Here is a 21,264-nt window from a genome sequence, read left to right on the forward strand (position 1 = left end):
ATAACATTCATGCAGTGCTTGCAGCTTGATGAGGGAGAATTTCTGCTCATCTTATTTTTGTTTTCATGAACGCAATTTTTCATGAAGCCGGTCTCAAATCAACCGATTCATGTTTAGACCATGCAAGGAGCAGAAGTAGTCAAGGTAGGTGAATGTAAATACCTGGAGGTCAAACATCCAAAGCAGCAGACAGAACTCAAGGACAGTACTCAAGAGAGGTGAAGAAGAAGTGCAGGCAGGGTGGGGTGGGTGGAGATCAGTGTCAGGGGTGATTTGTGACACTAGGATAACAATAAGAATGAAAGTTTCCAAGATGATAGTGTGAAGGAAGGATGGTGGATATTAGACAAAGGATGTAGAAGCTGCAAAGCAGGAGAAAAAGAGGAAGACCAGACGTTTGTGGATTTAGTGAGGAAGGACATGCAGAGGGTTGGTGTGGAGAGGAGGTTAGTAGGAATGGGTGAGATGGAGGCAGATGATCTGCTGTGGTACAGCAGTTACCATGTTTTCCACAGCACTGTTATCTTGGTTGACATCGTTATTTGTGACTATTTCACGAAGTGTAATTAAATGTCTCCAGTCAGTCCTCCCAGAAAGTCCCAGGCATTCTTTATTTCACCAGTAAAACCATTTTACAAAGCAGGAGGAAACATCCTGTAAATGGTTTATATTGGAGTTTTGTGCGATTAGCACTGATTCCAAAGTCAACATCTGGGCTGGTTTAGGGAATGTCCGCTGTTTCGGTGTCTTGGTAGACAGCACATTAGGTTCAATTGGTGTCATTTAAAAATAGGTTAGTTAATTTGTCTGCAAACTCAGGCCGAGACGGAAAGGACTTCACTGGTCCATGGAGGAGGAGACGGTTGCTCATTGTGAATTCTGAGATCGCAATGAATATGTATTCAGCAGTCAGTGAGGAGGCACCACAAACACTGACGCCACTATAAATCCCTGACAGAGGTTTCAGGGTAAACAGCGGATTGTATTTCAAATGTCAACATTAGCACAGGACTGGCTTCTCTTTTAACGGATAATGCTTCAGCATACACAAAACCAGAGGAGTGCCACACACAATGCCCAATAGGGCATTAATTGGGCATTTTTTTTATCTAAATATATCAAACAAGCTAATTTAGCTCATATGTCTTTTAAGCCAACTTCTTTCTGATTGGCTATCACTGGCAAACAGAAGAGTTAGGTGGAGCTGCTGTGCCTGAAATGACATCATCACGGTCCACTGCTTAGAGCCAGCCTGGCCTCACAGTAAAGAAATCGATTCATCCCTGTTCATGGACATAAAGGTACTTTTTCAGTGCAGCTGTAAACAGCAATAATTGCGGAGTATTCAGGAACGACAAGCCACGACTCCCTGTCTGATCATTTCGTTCCTGTTTACAGGAAACATAGATAGCTGTCTACAGGTGCTGCCACCCTGTAACACATAGTTTGTCCAGGCTCTTCAGAGAAGATGTGTCACCGTGGCAACCACACAAATAGAGCGTTAAAACAGCTGGCAAGAGTTGCATTTTAACCAAAACAATAACCTTTTTTAAAGCAAACTTTTTAGTTTTAAATGCTGAAATTTAAATTAGTATTTTACTTTATGTCCAGGCTGTAGCCTAATACATTTTAAAGTCTAAATCTAACCAAATAGGCACTCATGTGGTCATAAAACTGTTTGTTGTCTAATAAGCTAATGAAAATGGGGGAACCGTGTATATAAAGGCCATTTCTAAACAGTTAATGATGCTTTTGTGAGAACCCTTGAATTAAAATTGCATTTCAGTTACATTTTGATGAATATAAAATCCAAATTGGTGGCAAAGCTGTAAAAACTTTGGTTTTATCTTATACATTTAGGTCTGTCCTTAAACAGACCTAAATGTATAAGACTGAGAAACAGAAAAAGCATAAAGAAGTTCCGGCTGCTTAGCTTTTATTTGCACCCTATTATCTTCGGGTCATCACGCTTAAAACTGTGAGTAGCATTAAAAGGAAAATGTTCCCATTTACTATCAGTAAATCCAGCTATAGCAGATTATCACAGCGCAGCTCTCAAGTTCAGTCAATGCTTATCAGCAGCAGCTACACCATCGGGTTATCTAGTAGATAAGCAGCACGCTTCCCTCTTGTAAATATTTGTGAGCTGAGCTGCACTTCTGCACATGTGCAGAAACAAAGAGGTTTTTGTTTTGTTTTTTAAAGGACGAAGTTTCTGTGTTTAGTTTACTGCTGAGATATGTGAAAAAAAAAAAAACCCAAAAAAAACCAAAAACAGGAAATGTAGGTCAGCGCAATTTAAAACCTTTGGAGCAAAAAAAAAAAAAAAAAAAAAAAAAAAAAAAAAACCTGTAAAACAGCTCAAGTGACACATGGTCAGTCCCAACAGCCAGAGGCACAACTATCAGTAGCTGGTGGCTGTATTCAACGACAAGATACATCAATAACAATCATATCAAGCACTCATGCTGCTCCAACCATGATCTTTATCAATTACTGATTACCAAGAACTTATTTTCCTATGACATTATGTCCCCCTAACTTATTTCTGTGCCAAGTATAGTTTTTGCACAAATATATAGTTTGTCAGAACACTCATGTAAGTATTTTGGTTCTGGCTCTTATTTTGAAGGTTTGGTGACCGATAACCATGTCATTTATTTAGCACCAGGTTGCTGCTGTGGTGATCCTCCATATCATCTCCAAACTCATCCTCTGTCTGTGACTACAGAAATGTTTATCGTTTACTCTGACTGTAAACGAGAGCTTGCAACAGACTAGTTCACCAAGACTGCAGATTAGTGCTATTATTAGTCAATTATTATTATTATCATTGTTATTATTATTATCATCATCACAACCTATAAGTAAGCATGGCTGCACCTCCTTTGTTTGCTAATAGCACAATTCTACTTTCATCTGCTTCCTTATTCACAAGCGCTCACTGAAGCAGACAGCTCTGCATGTTTGCTTGGAAGGTTTCCTGACACAACCTGGAATCAAACTAGGGATCTTTCGACTTTTATGGCAAATGTGTAAACCACTACAGTATGGGACTAATCTCTAGATACTACCACAAATGCTAAGCCTGCCATGTGAAATGTGAAAAACTGCTGATATTAAGGCACCAGCAGGTCATTATTTTTCTGCCACAGCACTCTTCGGTAAAGAAATTGAAACAAAGTAACAATTATGAATTAATAGTTATTAATTAATAACAATTATTAATTGTTTATAACAACTGCAGTAGTTCCTTGGAGACACTTGTAGGGGGCAGCAGAATGTGAATTGTGTTGAAAACTCACCACTTTGGTTTGTGGCGCTCTGCGTCGCTTCACTTCCAGTCTGGGTCTCTGTCTGTGATCCACCACCAACTTCCACCAAGGGCCTCGGGGTTAGAGTTGGGGTAGTGCGTCCATCGGTGGTGCTCTTATCTGGGTGTGAAACACCCACGCTGACCCTGGGGGTGACTGGAGGTCTGGGTGGGGGTTTAGGGTCACTGAGACAGGGGGTTAGCTTGGGTGGAGGGGGCCGCGGGGCTGGGACAGGAGCAGAGGAGAGGGTTTCTGTGCTGGACTGGGGTTTGGGTGTTGTTGTGGGTTTCTCTGTGGGTTTAATGGGCTGTGGCTCCAGGCCTGGAGCAGATTTCAGTGATGGTTCTGCCGTTGTTTGAGGTTTAGAAGAGGGGGCTTCAGTAGAGTCCTCTGTGGCTGCTGTGAAACCTCCATCTTCCCAGAATCCCTTGGTGGACGGTTTAGGGCCAGGTGAAAAGTTTTTGGGTTTGGGGGCAATCGTGGGAGGGCCAGATTTGGCTTGTTGCCCCTGGAAACGAGGGCGTGGTCGAGGCTCGGGCCTCTTTGTGGTTCCGCTTTGTTTGTCATTACCGTCACAGCTCTCACTGCTCACCTGCTGCTGTTGCTGCTGCTGCTCAAAGGCTTGTATCCTAGCTTTCAGTGTTGCCATGTCCTCCCAGTCGTCCTCGTCCTCCCCTTCCTCACTCTCTGACTGGCTCAGCCCACTGGTGTCGCCGCGGTTATCGGGGAAGCCCCACTCGTCTGAACTGAAGGCCTCGAGTAACTCCTGAGAATATTTCCCTTGAGTGACTTGTTGGTTAGCAGGGTCACTCGCTGCACGACTGGCTAACGTGGCCAAACCGTCCTCCCGCAGCTTCACCAAAGTCTGAACTTTAACCTCGCTGCTGATTGGTCGAAGGCCAGGCTTCGAACGAGGACGTGGTCTGGGTTGCTCCAATGGGACTTCAAAGGAAGTGGTGGGAGAAGTACGAGGAGGAGGCACATCCACAGTAGCAGAGCACTGATCCCACTGGTCAGTCTGAACACCAGAGTTCGAGGTTGAAGGTGAACCCAGATCAGTGAGGTCACAGGACTGTGTGTGCGTGGAAATGTGCGTGTCACTGCCAATGGGGGCAAGCGCTGATTGGCTGGCAGTGCTGGTGATGTCATCAACGTGAGATGATTTAGGAGGCTGGCGGCAAGGCGGCCGAGGCGGTTTCACTGCTCTTCTTACTGCACACACAGACAGAAGTTACTTTTACTCGATTACTTACGTATAAAATAAGGCTAAAGGCAGACAATACAGCTGGCTGATACAGACGATACAGATAACATCCTGTTACTTTATGAAATGTAAAATAACAGGCGGCACGCCGCTCACGAGTTCCCAGGCAGACTGTATTGTATTGTACTGTATTTAAAACATGCACATAGTGTAACTACTGTAACATTAACCCCTGAATTTGGTACTTTGGCTGTCACAATATAATTTTGTTGTTGTTATTTAGGGTTTTTTTTTTTATGAAATGGTGGAGCGCCTCAGCTAAAATTAGTGAACTTTGTTAGAAAGCTCCACCCATAAAATATATGGGTGCAATGTAACAGACTAATAAAATTCTAGAAGTTAAGTCACTAAAGTACAAGCCTCTTATGATCTGCACCACACAGCAAACCACATTATTTGTCAGATAATACTATTTACAAATGCTATTAAAGTCACCAACAGCATAAACATTAAACAGCGGTCCAGGTAAATGGCACACAGTGTCATTTACATTACACACTTGCTGTGAAAGAGATAATAACACATGAAGAATATATAAACTGAAACACCAAAAGCTAATAAAAGTGCTGAGGGCAGCGCAATGATGCAGGAAATCATGAACCATATTCAGTTATTTCAACGCTTGCTTATGTCTAATATGAACAGACTTTAAACATTTACTATGAGTGTGTTGACGTCTGACCCCCCCACAGCCCAACAATGGAGATGTAGAAATCAGATTAGTTTTTCGCTACAGGTGAAATTCATGCAAAATAATTTTTAGTGCTTCAATATTCTCCACAATAAATAGCTCGTAAGTAGCAAAGGTGCAGCTGGAAGGTGTGGGCAGGGCAACACGACTGCAGATCTGGAACAGCGGCACTGTTTAAGTCATGACTGTACTGATGTGTTATTGATATATTATTGACATCACCCAGCTTTACAACCCCCCCCCCCCAAAAAAAAAACCAAAAAAAAAAAAACCTCTTGCCTTGTGGTTCTGGAGGATCAGGGTCAGATCCTGGATCAGTCTGCGTGGAGATGGTTACTCTGGAAACAGGATGCAAGGGGGATGCTGAGGCAGAGGAAGAAGTGGAGAGAACCTGCTCCTGTGTCTTCTCCCTGATCACCTCCTCGTAGGTAGGAGGCGGCTGAGTGAGAGAAAACCAGCAAATATAAGACACAAACATGCACTGAATCCACAGGTAGGACTATGAAACTTAATAAAGCCATTTATTTAATACAAAAACACCCCTGAATAAACACTTTACCTGTATGGCCGGAGGGATCGTGGGTCCCCAGATCTGTGCAGGAGGTGGAGGGGGAGGTGGGAACCCTCCAGAAGCTCCAGGAAACCAGGAAGTCGAGGTCAGCGGCTCGGCTGACAGGATGGTGATCTCCGGACGCCTGGAAACACGTCACATGTTAAAGGAAGGTTATAAAAAGCAAAATCTAAAACAGGACAACAGCAGGCAGGAGGCTCTGAAAGCTACACAGGTGCAAAGTTCAGAGACGAAAAAAAACATTACACACGTCACACAAGTGTTTTAGAAGCAGGTATGGAAACATACATTTTATCCTCACTAATTCAATAAATTCATTAAATATTAATGTATACATTTTCCTGACACATTGAAATTAATCAACTAAATCATAAAATAAAATTCTTTTCAAAAAGTCAAAGGAGCTTGCAAAGAAAAGCGTCTGGACTTCTTTAAGTTGCTTGAAGACGTTTCACCTCTCATCCGAGAAGCTTCTTCAGTTCTAAGGTCAAATGGTGGAGAGTCCTTAGAGTCATTTGACCTTAGAACTGAAGAAGCTTCTCGGATGAGAGGTGAAACGTCTTCAAGCAACTTAAAGAAGTCCAGACGCTTTTCTTTGCAAGCTCCTTTGACTACGATGACCTGGATGACTGAGAACCTTCACAGACTTTTCAAAAAGTTATAATTTTCAGTTTCACTGAATCTAAACGGACGTTTAACTTCACTGAAAAGAAAAACTGTTTTTCAAAAAGTTCATTTCCTGATTTTAGCTTCAGGACTGTAATGATTTTTTTCACCTATATTTTTCTAAAATGATAACAAACTATTCTAATTGTTTTTAAGTTTTATAGCCCAAACAGTTTAATTAAAAAACTGTTAAAATTTTTAGTCACATCAAAGATGTCAATTAAAACTTAAATGAAAACATAATAAAAAAATGCTAATTTTAGCTTTTAAATGAAATGGGGAATTAAATTTGAGACATAAATATAATTTTGTTTCATTAATTAAAAACCCAGATGAATCTCAGAATTCATAGTAAATGGTTTTAAAGTACCTTGTTAAAGAAGAAACAGGCAAACACATGCAGCTCAAAGAGTACACAACTATTTTCAAATGTTTACACGGGCTCAGATCCAGGAACCGTCCAAGTGTTTAAACGTGACGCAGGAAGGAGCTCAGTGATGAGCTTCCCCTCACATACACACACCTTACATAAAGCTCATTTACTCTAAAAGTGAATATTAAAGCTTGTTTGTTGGCTAAAGTGTTAACATATTATCCTGACTAAATGGAGTAACCATAACAACAGAATTCACAGCTGGATTTTACTTTTCTTTTCCCCGTTTCACTTCATGAAACATCTGCATGTTAAATATGAACCAGTGATGATGATGGCACGGCAGACTCGTACCTCCTGTCTCTGTCTCTTTCCCGCTCTCGGTCTCTCTCCCGGTCCCGCTCTCTGTCTCTGGGAGCCTCAGACAGAGCGGTCGACCTGGAAGAGGCTGATAGGAAAACAGAAGCCGCTTTAGAAAAAAGAAAGGCAAGCAAAACAAAGCAGAAAAACTCCCACTACAGAGAAGATAACAGTGTGGACACAATTAAAATAGTCACACGAACCAAGAAGATGTTTTCCATCACTGCTAAAAGAAAAAAAAGTGGATGACTCCAACCCGACCCCGTCAGAATCGACTAATTTTTATTTTTTTTGTGCAATAACAAACAAGAAAAACAACCCTGTCCTTAAAACTATGATTTATTTTTAGAGTTAAAGCCCTCAAAAAAATTAGCGGATGGAAAGTTGGCACTTTTAGGAACCGTGAATCCAAGGTACAGGAAGTATCAGCTTCACTCCAAACACTGTGCACATTTTGTTTCATTCTTCTTGGTTCTATGTTCATTTGTGAGAGTGAATACTCACTTCTCTTGATGACGGCTCTGATAGATGACAAAGGACCCTGGCTGCACAGAGAGGACAAAAAGGAAACAATGAGTCATTTCATTTCACCTCTGCTACCTCACCTCCTCTCTCTCCCCCCCTGTTTTCCAGTGACAAACATAGCTCGGTCGTCCCAGTCAGTCCACGCTACTTGAACTCCACACATGAGCTCAGCATCCGCTGCCTTGCCTCTGGGAATCGCCACAATACAGGCAAAAGATCTAAATGATGGGTACAGTTCTCTAATTACAAACAATGAATCTGCGGTTTGTGCAGAAAACATTTCCTCATTTGACCTCATTAACAAGTCAAGAACAGTCACAGATTTGGTCTTCTGGAAATGCAGGATTTATGACTACAAGTTTGTTTTTTTACATCTAAACCAAACACGTCTGTAGACATTTTCAGTCCCAACAGTTCTGGGACACAGAGAGACGTAACAGTTTAATAATAATTTAAAACAACAAACAAACAACACGGTTCAGGTAATATCTCAAATTCTCATTCCAATGTCATTTTCTTTTTCCCCCAGACTTGTTAAACCTACTACTATCACCTCTGACGTCACTTTTTCTACACACTTTGTGTAGGATGCTTGACTTTTAAACTTCTCATGACTTTTATGATGTACTTCCTCTATCAAATAAATACGTGGTAAAACCTGGATTTCATTTATAGTTGGTTCGTCCTACTTTTGTTTCATTTCCAAGACTAACATTTAAATGTATTGTTTGTTTACATTAATGTTTTACTGGTGTAGCATTAATTAATTTGAACAATCACAAAATATTTACGTCACCTGACGTTCATTTTGCCCAAGGAAAGTGCTTAATTTATGGTAGGATGAATAAAAGACTATAAAAAGTGAGTTTTAAGAAGAATTATGGTCTCCAGTCCCTCTAGATGGAGTATGACCTCCAATAGATACCAACTAAAAAAAGTTCCTGTAGTTAAAAAGCACCTCTTTGTAGCTTGCATCACTCTGCTCTGTTACAATAACAGTCTGTGCTGTGATTAAAGGGCCTGTGTTACTGCATGTGGATGTTTATGCGTGTCTCAAGTGTAAATGCTGCATCTGTTTTCTCAAACACTGGACGATGAAACAAAAGGACAAAATTCTATGATACTTCCTCCATGGCTTATTTTATTTGCTTCAGTGCCTCATTCAAATATGGTAACACTTCTGAAAACAGCATCATTTAACTAAATGCAATGATTCTTACATAAAGCACTTCAACTATCCGAGAGCATTCAAAGTGCGAGCCCCATTCACCTATTATCACCCATTCACACAAGCACTTTTTCTATGCTTACACTGAAGATAACTACAAATTCAGGATTTCCGTTGACTTGGCCAGTAAAGGGCAAAAACCAGGAGGAGCGAGCACTTTAGCGACAGTGGGAAGAAGAAACTCCCTTTTAACAGGAAGAAACTTCCAACAGAACCAGGCTCAGGGAGGGGCGGGGCCATCTGCTGCGACCGGTGGGGTCACCCTAACGTTGACCATTAGGGCTGAATTCACAAGATCTTAAAGAATAAAAAAAAACTGATCTGTTTTTAGTGTGACTTTAGTTTTCAGTCACCTGATTCCTGAGACTTTGCTGGCTATACTTTAAAGAGCCATATATGATATACTCCAACGGTGCAGCTAGGGCGGTTCGAGTCGGAAACGCCGATCTGTATGCTTACTCTTACATAATACTGCATAATTTTATGATTCAAAGCAAAACTCATGTGACTCAGTCCTCAGCTAAAGGGTGCAGAATGAGTCACTTTCATGGCAGCTCCCTTAAATGAATCTTATTTGTCAGTTAAATGTGTTTTTTCACCTTTACAATCTTCTAGAGCCAAGAACCCAGTCAGCACCACTGGATGGCCAAAAACCTGCAGCAAAATCACTAATAACTCCAAAAAAGTTAAAAAATAAAATAAAATATACAGTTATTCCTGCTGTGTGGATACTGGCATTATTACACAGTAGGGAGAATGTTCGAAAATTTCCACTCTGATCAACACATTTCAATACAGCACACTTACTGGACTCCCCCACTTTGAGGTCACATTGGTCAGATGAGCTGTAGAGCAAAGACTTTGCTGAAAGCACATTTAGCTAAAATTCCAGTACAAACAAAATAAATAAATTGGGAGAATTCCTTGGTATTCCCAAACTGGGAGCATGTTTATCAAATAGATAGACCATTTTTCCAACTGTCAGCAATCACATCTATCACAGCAGACATTTCAGAAAAGGTGAGCCAAAGCTCTTCCTTTTTAAATGGAAAAGTAGTTCCTAATCTAGGAAGGTTATCTAGCCAGACTCACCAAGACGATAACAGGACGCGAGGACGGTTCTTTCTCTCTTTCTGTTATAGATCAGCCTGTCTTTTGACTCTGCTGCTCACCCTCTCTCTTTCTGCCACGGAGCTGCTAACTATGAACAGACACACATGACTCACCCCTGACACTGCCCAAACACACTGCTTTACTTTAAACTGGTGGAAAAAATGTTCCTTCTATCCTCCTCTTTCCACTTCTCCTTGTTTACTGCAGAGAAAGGTTGAAGAAAACACGATGCACTTATTAAATGTCAGTGAAATACGCCTCTGCTCAGCAAGCTTTGTTTACACCGTCAGAGGTGTCAGTTTGACTGGGAGAAGGTATGATTTGTAGTTTTTAGGTGAGAGTCGGCAGGAACAATGAACCTCTGTGCTAATGTAGCTTTTCTATGTTTCAAAAAAAAGTTTTCACTGGTTTTCTTCTTTTCCCATTACATCATTGTGGGCTGTGTGCAACTGATTGCTCAGCAGTTCAAAAAACATTTAAATGCAGTAAGACAAGTGAACCACTTGTTGTCAAAACAGGTGTTTTTAATGGCTCCTAACGGCCCAGATTCCTATGTGGATTTAACAGCCTACTGGCACAGAGAAACTGTGCAATAAAGAAAATGGCAGATACCTTTGGACAACAGCTAATTCGTAGATGGTCATCCAAAGGAAAGGAGACGATGATGAGGTTTTACTTTAACCCATAAAGACGACATTTGACGACCTCCCTGTAGCCTCAATGACGAGTTTTGACACCTCAGTTTATATTAGTAAAGACTTCACGACCATTAGAACAGGTTCTGGGTTTTTCAAGGCTAGCTATGGTAAAGTGAAGAGGCAGGGACTACCCTCACCAACATCTGACGCACACCCACTCATTTTGTTCTGGAATCATGACACAACCCCCTCAGTTAAAAAAAAAAAGAAAAAAAGACGAGCTTCACACGTTATATTCGTCCAAGGGGGCTTTGCAAATGTTTTAAGCATCTTGAGCGTCTAGAGGTGGGAGGTCACTAAAGGTGATCTTCTGATGTTATAAAAGCAACCTGCGCCTCTGTAATAACATAAGTCCTCGGCACGACAGATGGTCCTTCCTGGTGATCTTATGGCCTCAATCACTAGTTCCAACTTTCACTGATATTAATATAATGTTTATTTTGTAAATTATGGCCCTCTTAGTGTCCAGTAGGACAATAAACCTCGAGGCTACATGTAGTGTAACAAGTCACTACTGTATCCCATGAGCATCCCATAACCTGTGTCTAAGGTGACATTTAGAGAAACTACCGTTTTTGGCACTTCTTTGGTTTTAAGTTTTTATTCAATGAAAGTTTGAAAAACAGAATCAGTTTTTAAAAAAAATGTTCTGCTTCAGGTGAGGAGACTTGGCCAAACATCAGTCGGTCAATACACAAAATAAATTCTCAAAAGTTACTTAATGGAGATTCTTTGACTTTCCACTCACTTCTGTATTCAGTAATAAACTTAACCTGCCATATATTTGTGCATTTGGATCCTCTCACAATCACTTTGGATTCTTTGTTTGACGTCTTTTAAGTGATATAAGCTCGACAAAAGCAACACTTTGTTCCACACACACACACACACACACACACACACACACACACACACACACACACACACACACACACACACACACACACACACACACACACTTTTTAAACCCGGTGACTTCCCCAGCTAGTTGCCATGGCCACCGGCCAACAGCCAAAATACTTTCAGGAGTGTGTCAGGACCACAGACGAGAGGGGAGAAAAGCATTCCCTGGAAGTCTGCAAGGATACTGAAGAAAATCCTCCAAAGCTGCGCCTTTAACCCAAAGACGCCTGATTCGTACTGTAAGGTAAATCCTTTTAGAGGGTCAGATCAAAGCAATCAGACCTTTTACCTGGATTCAACTTCAAACGCACCTCTCCAGGGCAAACTGTCTGTTACATGTGGGAGAGATTAGACGCACCCTTCTTCAAAGCACTTAGTCATTTTTGCAAATACTGCCAGCAGAGACAGTGAAATGTGAAACCTCCTACCTGTGACGATGCTCTGGCTTATGTCTGTCAGGACGACCTGGGGAGAGAAAGAGTGATTGTAAACCAACAGGCACTGTTTAGTCTACAGAACTCAGCAGTTCATGTGGGCAAAGAGCTGAAAAGGCTTTAGACCAGCTCAGTTATTGCTTAGTAAAAATAACTTGTATAACTTATTCTGGTTTTCTTGTGGATCATATGACGTAATTTACACCGACCGTTCAATTTATTGGCTACACTTGTTTAAATGTTCATTAATATAAACATCTAATTAGATAAGCACATGGCAGCACCTCAGTGCATTTACGCATGAAGACGTGGTGAACATAACCTGCTGAAGTTCAACCTGAACATCAGAATAGGCATTGAAGGTGAATTAAGTGATCCTGAAGGTGGCGTGGTTGTTGGTGCCTGATGTGCTTGTCTGAATATTTTATATTGATTTTCCCACACAACCTTTACACCAGGGATTACAGAGAACGGGCCTCTTACTACCAGCTGATCATCATTGAAACACCACAGCCTACTTGAGTATTGTTGCCGGCTATGTCCATCCCTTCATGGCCGCAGTGAACCCATCTTCTGATGAGATGTAGAACACACCATGTCACAAACCATAAATTATCTCAAACTGCCAAATTGAAAGTGAAAATATCTTCACTATACTAAAATGAGCTCCACAGTCACCAGATCTCCTATTCAATAGAGGACCTTTGAGATGTGGTAGAAGCAGGAGATTCACATCATGGACGTGCAGCTTATAAATCTGCAGCAACTATGTGATACCAACATGTCAAGATGGACCAAACTCTGAGGAATGCTTTGGGCAGCTTGTTGAATGTGAAAACAAAGTGTTTACATTGACCAAAAGTCATTATTAAAAGTACTAAAAGTTCCTCTGATTGTAATTTAATGTGTCCTACATTGAAATGAGAAACAAAATTTTAACTTCAACCTCAATAACGTCGTTTTGCATTCCAAAGTTTTAGGCTGAAAAGACAAAACTGTTTTTATCTTGGTTTGAAAATAGAAAAATAAAGATTGATTAATCCTGGTTTAGTGCAGACGAAAAATAGTGCCACCTACAGAAACTAAGTGAAGACAAAAGGAAGAGGATGTCACAATCATCCTGATAAGTCATGTGATCACCACAGAAAAAAAGTTAAGGGAGCATTTGAATTTTTAAAAATGTGAACCACCTCCTATAATGCCTTCAACAAGATGAAGAAAGCAAGAAAAAAGAGAAAGGAGGAGAAAAGCCAAGAAAAAGCAGAGCTGCACTTTCTGTGAATGTGTATTTTTCCATTTCCTACCTCCTTTTTCTTCTTCCTTCCCAACCCAAACTGATAACCAGATCAGTATGACCTGCTTAAGTCCAGAAAAACTAGATGCTGACGTGTGTGCAGAACTTGCTGCAGATAGTTCTTCTTTTCAAAAACTCAAAAAAATTTCTCTCTTCTCCCTTCAGTGCTTTTTCTTCTTTTCCTCTACTTTCTGTCCCTGAAAAACTCTAACTGGACAGCCCATCAGCTCTGGCTAGGTTCCTGATTGGCAGAGGACCTCCAGGAAGTGAGGCTGCAATTGGCTGCAGACGGATTCTGCTGGAGTCATCGGAGTTTTAATACTTCCAGATGTTTGTCCTGCGCAGCAGGCTGGCTTAGCTTTCTGCTGGAGCTGCATTCAAACACGCAAGATGCACACCGCAGCAGATTTCACTCAGCGTTCGTCATCCACTGGCTTTCTTGTGTGCCACGAGGAGGTCAGAGGTTAGTGAGGAAAAGGGGATTTGGACAGTTTCCCCCCCCCAATGAAGCTTCCTTAGATAGTAGGAGGAAAGAAATCAACACTCCATTAAAGTGGACATGAAGCACTAAATGTATTAAGCTCATTTACATCACGGAAGTTTAAAGCATTTTTTAAAATCTAATTTGATCTTTGATTTTATTTAAGCACTTTTTTTTCCAGGAGACAAGTGGAATTAAAGCCTTCTTCCCATTCATTTAGAACAGGGAGGCTTCTGCCCAAATAACTGCCAAAAGGCATTGCCAAGATGGCTGCCAAGTGGCTGAAAATTCAGTTACAATGCCAGTTTAAAGTCTTCCAGAGGGAATGTTTATCCTTGAAAACTGTGGCACTCACATGAGGCATTTATCACCTGTCACTCTCACAGATGAGCCTGTGTGGAAAAACATGTGACTGCTCAATAAAGCCTTTAAAAATATGCAGCTCAGATTTTTTTTTTTCCTTTTTTGCAAAAGGTCAACTACTTTCAAAGGTATTCTTTTATTAAATGTTCGCTGTTCACTTTAGCTTCTCATCTAATGTATAATAACACTAAACAGTGCTGGTAAAATAAGGTTCTTCATTAAGCTGCACGTCCCGAAGCTAAGAAAAGGCTGAACACGATCCCTAACCTCAGATGCCAGAAAAATTATTAACAGACTGTTTTTAAACCCACAGAGAGACAATAAACCACAGTCCAGGAATGCTGCACAAACAGACGCACACACTGTATTTGTTGTTCTGACTGTAACTTAATGTCTCCATATGGTTTACAATTTTTAATAAACAATGTCTTCATGTTGCAAAATATTCTGCTATTCAATTTCTCAAGTTAGAAAAAAAGTATCTGAAACACATTTAATGAAAACCAAGTGAGCTCAGCTCATCAAATGGTTGGGTTTCATTGCACAACAACAACAACAACCAACTCAGACTCTCACACACTCCCTGATATATGTATTTTGTGGTTTAAGGCTATATTAGCTTCTATAGGTGATGAGTTGTCTGGGAATTGTGGATGTGTTCTGTTGTAGTTCAGTACGGAGCAAAAATTCACCTTTGGATATGAACCTTTATTAATTTGAAAGCTAGTCCCAGCCTGTTCATGTCACGCTGCCCGATGGCTCCATGGCCGGGCTGCACTTGTGATGCTGCTCGATATCATTCACCTCCTTCCTCTGACAGGATCTTATCTCACAGTTAGACTCCACCTCCATTTTAGACTCCAGCTCAAACATGTTTGGCTGATACAAACACAAACCAGAAGCTTCCTACACAAAAATCCCATCCCTTGCCTTCAGATATTTGTATATTCAAATTCAGAATTTGTTCAAAGAAATAAAAGTAATCCTAACTTCCCATTTTCTCTGTTTCCTCTTCCCTAAACACCATGAACAGAAATCGAAGAGTTAGTAGCAGGCCTAAAAAACAAACAAAAAAAAACTCCAGAGCAGATGAACAGTACCTGACAGTCATCTCCTTAAGAAACAGGAAAAGCATACCTCAGTCGTGGTTTGGCCTCCCCAGGGTGTTAAGTTCAACATTATTAATCATATTGGATGCAGTGTGGCTGTAGCTCAGGAGGTAGAACACTTTAACTACTGATCAGAAGGAGAGTGGTTCGATTCCTGACTCCTCCAGTCTGCATGCCATGTATCCTTCGGCAAGATACTAAATCCAAGTTGTGCATGAATGTTAGTTAAGAACCACTAAAGCAGGGGTAGGCAACGCCAGGCCTCGAGTGCCGGTGCAGGTTTTAGATCTCACCCTGGGTCAACACACCTGAATCAAATGATTAGTTCATTACCAGCCCCCTGGAGAACTTCAAGACATGTTGAGGAGGTAATTTAGCCATTTGAATCAGCTGTGTTTGATCAAGGACACATCTAAAACCTGCAGGACACCGGCACTCGAAGCCTGGAGTTGCCTACCCCTGCACTAAAGGCTTAGAAAAAAGTGACTGGGTGAATTTATTTGGTCTTTGAATGTGGCATGTTATATAGAGTGGTTTGAGTACTCTGGGAGAGTAGAAACGCTCTATAGAACAATGCCATTTCCCATCACGTTGCCAGAGAATGGAACAAAAGGTAGCCAACAAAGAAGAGCTCTGCCCTTCATGAAGCCTGGAGAACTATTCCTGAAGACTACTTAAAGAAATGACAATAAAGGTTGCCTAAGAGACTGTGTTGAAGAATAAAGGTGGTCACCTTAAATGCTGGCTTTCAAGAATTGTACAAACTCTGTTTTTGCCTTGTATGCTGCATTTTCATATTCGTTTCTACATGTCAATAAACTTCTGAATCCATTTCCCATTTTTCTAGCAAAATATAAAGAAATGAGGATGGTTCAAGACTTTTGCGCCAAATATGGACAAAATTATTCTGCCACACTATTTGAATTCAAGAGCTTTCAAACTTCCACAAAAAAACAAAATTAATTAAATAAATAAATCACGCAGTGTGCCTTTACAAACATGAAAAGGATGGGTCGCTGTAAAGAGTTCAATGAATTTCTGACCGGTGCTGTCATTGACGCCGCTGTCGGAATAAGCCAGTTGCTTTCTAGATCTTCCATCATCAACTGTAAGTCGTGTTATTGCAAACTGGAAGTCTTTAGGAACCACAGCAACTCGACCATGAAGTGGCAGATCAGATAAAGTTACAGGGCGTGTCACCGACTGTGTAAAGGTCATCAGCACACTGCTGACTGAGTAAATGTGGTACTCCAGTCTTCCTTTGACATCAACATGAGCACACACACGGTGCACTAGGAGCTTCATGCTATAGGGTTTCAATGTCCAAGCAGCTCCTGTAGGTGTCCCAAATAGCAAAATTGGTATGGCCCGGATCTGGCCCACATACTGCAAAGAATGATGGCCCTTTGGTGGCCCAGATCAGGTTTGCCAGAAGTGGCCCACACATGGGCCAGCACAAGGCTAGTTGCAGACACACTGGTGGTCCTTTGCTGGCCCAGAACAGTTTCAGCTCTGACCCCAGATGTCAGCCTAATGTGGACCTTAATCAAGCCATGTAATAACAACATGTGCCAGAACATAATAGTGCAAAAGTAACATGACGAAACTCTGTTCGGACAGTGAATGGACTGATTCTTATATAGCGCTTTTCAACCCTCCCGGTTTACTCAAAGTGCTCTTTACAACATGCCACATTCACCCAATCACACACTTTCTCTAAACTGAGTGCTTCCTACATGAGTGCTACCTATTCACACTCTTGACATGCAGACTGGAGGAGCCAGGGATTGAACTAGGGCTGTGCGATATGACCATAATCTCATACCCCGATATAAGACATCCATCATCCCGATAACGATATAAATCACAAAAATTTAACATTTTCTGTAAATTCTGTGAATCTCGGGCAGCTCGACTTGCAGGAAGTGTTTTCAGCTGGGCGTTGTGTACCTGGAGTTGAGACTTTTAACCGATGCATGAAGTTATACATTTTTAAACATAAATTGTAATGGCCACCGCTTTCTTTGTGAATATTTATTACACGGCGTGCTGCGGGGAAAAGCCTGTTCTAACGTTTGAGTCTAAGGTTTATTTTTTAGCACCTAACGCCTCTTTTTTGCTTCTCATCCGTAAAAATCCTGCATGCTCTTTCATGGGATTTAGTTTATTTTGAAAAGTCTCAACAGGATCTTGAGCTTTATTGTGAAAGGTTAACGTGCAAAACAAACAAGCGGATGGCAAAGCCATGCCATTGTTTTATCATCGTGGTTGCTAACGACAACACGTAAAAACAGTCACTTGTCCGTCCGTAGTGTCGTGATATTAAATATAAGAGAAAGAGATAACTTTAACAAATTAATATAGCCACTAGTGACCATCAAAACGATGAAAAAAATTGGTGTAAACACGAAACAAACGATAGCGTAATATGAAACGATAGACGTTTTTATATTGTCATCCAATATATATCGTTATATCGAACAGCCCTAGATTGAACCACAAAAAATGAAGACCTGTTTTTTGTGAGCCTGGGCCACATAAACTAAACCATAATTGGGCCAGATGTGGCATGCCATCGCATAAACTGTGCCATCTGCGCCAGGCCTGGCCCATATCTGGATGACCACTTACCATGCCAGAAGTCAGCCAGCAATGCCAGCATGACACCAGATCCAGGCCAGATCTGTCTGCTATGTGGGGTAATGTCTATGTGGCCCAGTTCTTTGGTCAATGTAGTGCACATGTGCCCGTGTATTGACCATTCGCAGCTTGTCTTTTTCGAAATCCAAAGTCCAAGACCACCGATGTTATGGTCACCCCATCTACCTTTTCCATCATCTCTGATGTATGATGCAGAATAAGGCTGCTGATGAGGAATGTTTGCTAAATTAGGGCAAAAGATGCAATGATCTCACATTTAAATGAACAGTCTTGTTTTGTTTTGGTCACAGATTACAGTCACATTGTGCCAACACTTCCTCAAAGTACAGCCTATAAAAGTTGTTTTGGTTTCCTGTCTTAAAAAAAAAGGTATGCTATATATATATATATATATTTTTTTTTTTTTTAATGTAGGCCTTCTGTACACAGCCACTTCCTTGCCACAGGACAGTTAGGAAACATACAATTTTCTACCCATGTACTATGAATAACCATCATTTGTCACGTTAGTGAGTATTTGGTATTGCAAAGTCAAAACAACTGTGTAATAAATATAATTACCACTTACAGCTCCATGTTTAGCAAATGAAATCATAAAAGCACCAGTATTCCTCTCTAGCCACCACAAAAATATCACCCAGGATTAAATCTAATCTCATGCAGCCTAATCTTTAAGCCTGACATTACTCCCAGGATGACTTAGAAACTTTACATAACAACCAGAAAAAGACACACAGGTGGCATTGTGTCAGTTAATCATGTCAAGACGCGGTGGTAATTTCTCCAAAAATGTACCCGCCCTAACCACAGGGCAGAAGCGAATGCATCATCTGAAGAGTTTCTGAAGAATTACAGACTCACTTTACTCACGCACTAACTGAGAAAAGCCTAGAAGAGGCAGGACAAGTTATAATTTAACTTCCCCGAGAGAGAGACAAAGAGGAAGACTTGGTCATTCAACTAATGGTTGTAAGTCCTGGCACAGGCATACACAAACTTTGACCCCAGTGTTGGCAAGTTCACATCATGATATAAGAATTTACAACCCTGAGTTCAACCAGGCGACACACACTCATCTACATCACGGCTTTCTAAACGAACCTTATCAGAAATGTGTTTGTGATTTGAGGAAAAAATGACAAAGCACTCAAGAGCTGCCAAATCTAAACTGCCTGCTTGGTCTGAGATTAGAAAGATAAAAGAAAGCTAGGAAATATACACACATTTTTGCGTTCATGCTTTAAAAATAACAATCAAAAAACGTTGCCAACTAATTTTTAATCAGATAATCAGTTCTAAACATTAACGCGCTTCATAAAACGTCTCTTATTTAAAGGTTTTAGACCTGAAATGTACACCAAGTATCATAAACACTGTCCACACTGGATCCAGGCTTCATATTTTGCCTCTTAAACCCCTAGGTGAGCGGCATTTTGAGCCTACACTGCACATTATATGCATGTCAAGGTGCCGTTTTATCAGTGCTGTGATAGATTTTGCGGGGATGCTAAACATTCACAGACGAGGAAGGGAGGGGGGTCTGGGATCCCAGAGCTGCTAAACAGTATGTTAAGATACCTTTTAATAGAGCAAAAGTGAAACAGAAACATTACCACAATGTGAAAATAAAGAATAACAGAGAATAAACCTGACAGTTTGTTTGCTTTGAGCTTTATCGGTGGAAATGTGGTCATATAATATCAAACCTTGGGGGTTGCATTTCCTTCCAGACTCGTGACAGCTTATTTCTTCCTTATGTATTAATGAACTGGATGTCTATCAGGTGGAAACAGTTTAAAGCAAACGCATAAAGATGATGTTTGTGGCTCTTTCTTTACCTCTGGAGGCGTTGGGCTGTCGTCGGACCACTTGCTCCCGAGTGTCCCTCATCACGCTTTCCTCCTCTTCTTCTGAGCGTGCCTCGGCCATTTCTCCTTCTTCTTTTACTACCTTATTTTCTCACTTTCTGTCTTCCTCCTTCAAATTGCTTCTTCTGAGTGTCTGTGGGAAACTGGAGCCGTGTCAGAACAGAAGCAGCGGCGGCGACAGGCACATTATTTATTCTTCCTCTTGTTTTGGCTTCGTCGCCAACTTGCACCGCGAAAGCTCAAACACCGTCAACTTTAAAGCCCCAACATGACTTCCAGGGTTAGCTGAACACTTCCACCGCGTGTTCGGAAGATTTCGAGGCGAGAAAAAGCAGTCTGTAAAGTCTTAATATACAGACAACAACTATCTTTGCGGCGAGTTTCAGATGACACTTTCTCCAAGCTTCCCTGTTTTCCCTGGTCGCGAGCTCGGCGCTCTCCGACGCCGTGACGTCACCAACAGGAAAAAAAACGCGGAGAAGAAGAATAAATAAATATGGAGGATTAAACGTTTAGTTTAGTTAACTTAACGTCATGGTGTGCGGCAGTATGTGCTGGGAGAAGTAACCAGGTAAAGAGGCGGAAGAAGAGGATGAACATGGGTGGCGAAAAGTTTTTTTTTTTTTAAAGTGCACCTGACCTAAACTGTAATATACCAACACGCAAAAAGGCAAATATATAACTGCAAAGTAACAAAGGGGCCCAAAACAACTAGAAAAGCCTCAAAATGTCCTGAACGCCCAGACACAAAAAGTGGGAGAAAATGTTCTCCCACGTGCAAAAAGATGTGCAAAGAAACCCAGAATTTGGACAAAGAAGCACAAAAATCATTCAAAGTGACACAAAACAATCTGAAACATCTTCCACGGGGCGCAAATAGTGGTGCAAAGTAGTATAAAATAAACCAAAATGTCTTAAAATAGAAACAAAAGTTTGACAAAGAGATGCAGAATGCCTCAAAATGCCTTCAAACAAACAAACAAACAAACAAACAAACAAACAAACAAACTAAATCACACAAAGTGACACCAAATGCTCTGAATCCTCATCAGAGGCACAAAGGTTGGACAAAGACACACTAAATAACCAAAACTTCTTCAAAAACTCAGAAACAAAATACCTCTGAAACATTTACAAATTTACAAACTACATAACACATAACGATAGGCATAGATAGACATAGGCATCATAATATTTTAAAAAAAGGCATACATGCAGCACAAAGTATGCAGACAAAAGTGTGGGATAAAGAAATGCGAAACACAAAAATGAGAGGCAGAATGACCACTGTTAAGGGCAAAATGAGCTCCGAGAGGTGCAGAAAATGTAAACATGCTCAAAAACACAG

At 40.9% G+C, this 21,264-nt stretch overlaps 1 protein-coding gene across 4 annotated transcripts in view; it reads right to left on the reverse strand.

Moving 5' to 3' along the window:
• The window catches only part of LOC146713891 (uncharacterized), a 33,184-nt gene extending 12,706 nt beyond the window's left edge, over nt 1-20,478 (reverse strand). For all 4 annotated transcript variants that reach the window (XM_085450331.1, XM_085450340.1, XM_085450326.1 and 1 more), the window contains exons 1-7: nt 19,887-20,478; nt 12,135-12,171; nt 7,744-7,784; nt 7,234-7,327; nt 5,829-5,964; nt 5,549-5,708; nt 3,306-4,526 (exon numbers count right to left, since the gene is read on the reverse strand). In XM_085450331.1, the coding sequence (XP_085306457.1) occupies nt 3,306-4,526; nt 5,549-5,708; nt 5,829-5,964; nt 7,234-7,327; nt 7,744-7,784; nt 12,135-12,171; nt 19,887-19,977 (1,780 nt within the window). In that variant the 5' untranslated portion in view covers nt 19,978-20,478. The remainder of the gene's footprint in view (nt 1-3,305; nt 4,527-5,548; nt 5,709-5,828; nt 5,965-7,233; nt 7,328-7,743; nt 7,785-12,134; nt 12,172-19,886) is intronic.
• Between the last annotated feature and the right edge of the window lie 786 nt (nt 20,479-21,264).

Source organism: Copadichromis virginalis, linkage group LG3, assembly GCF_057382275.1.
Source record: "Copadichromis virginalis isolate Kocher_CV1m ecotype Utaka linkage group LG3, C_Virginalis_male_GT1.1, whole genome shotgun sequence".
In the NCBI taxonomy this organism is placed as follows: Eukaryota; Metazoa; Chordata; class Actinopteri; order Cichliformes; family Cichlidae; genus Copadichromis; species Copadichromis virginalis.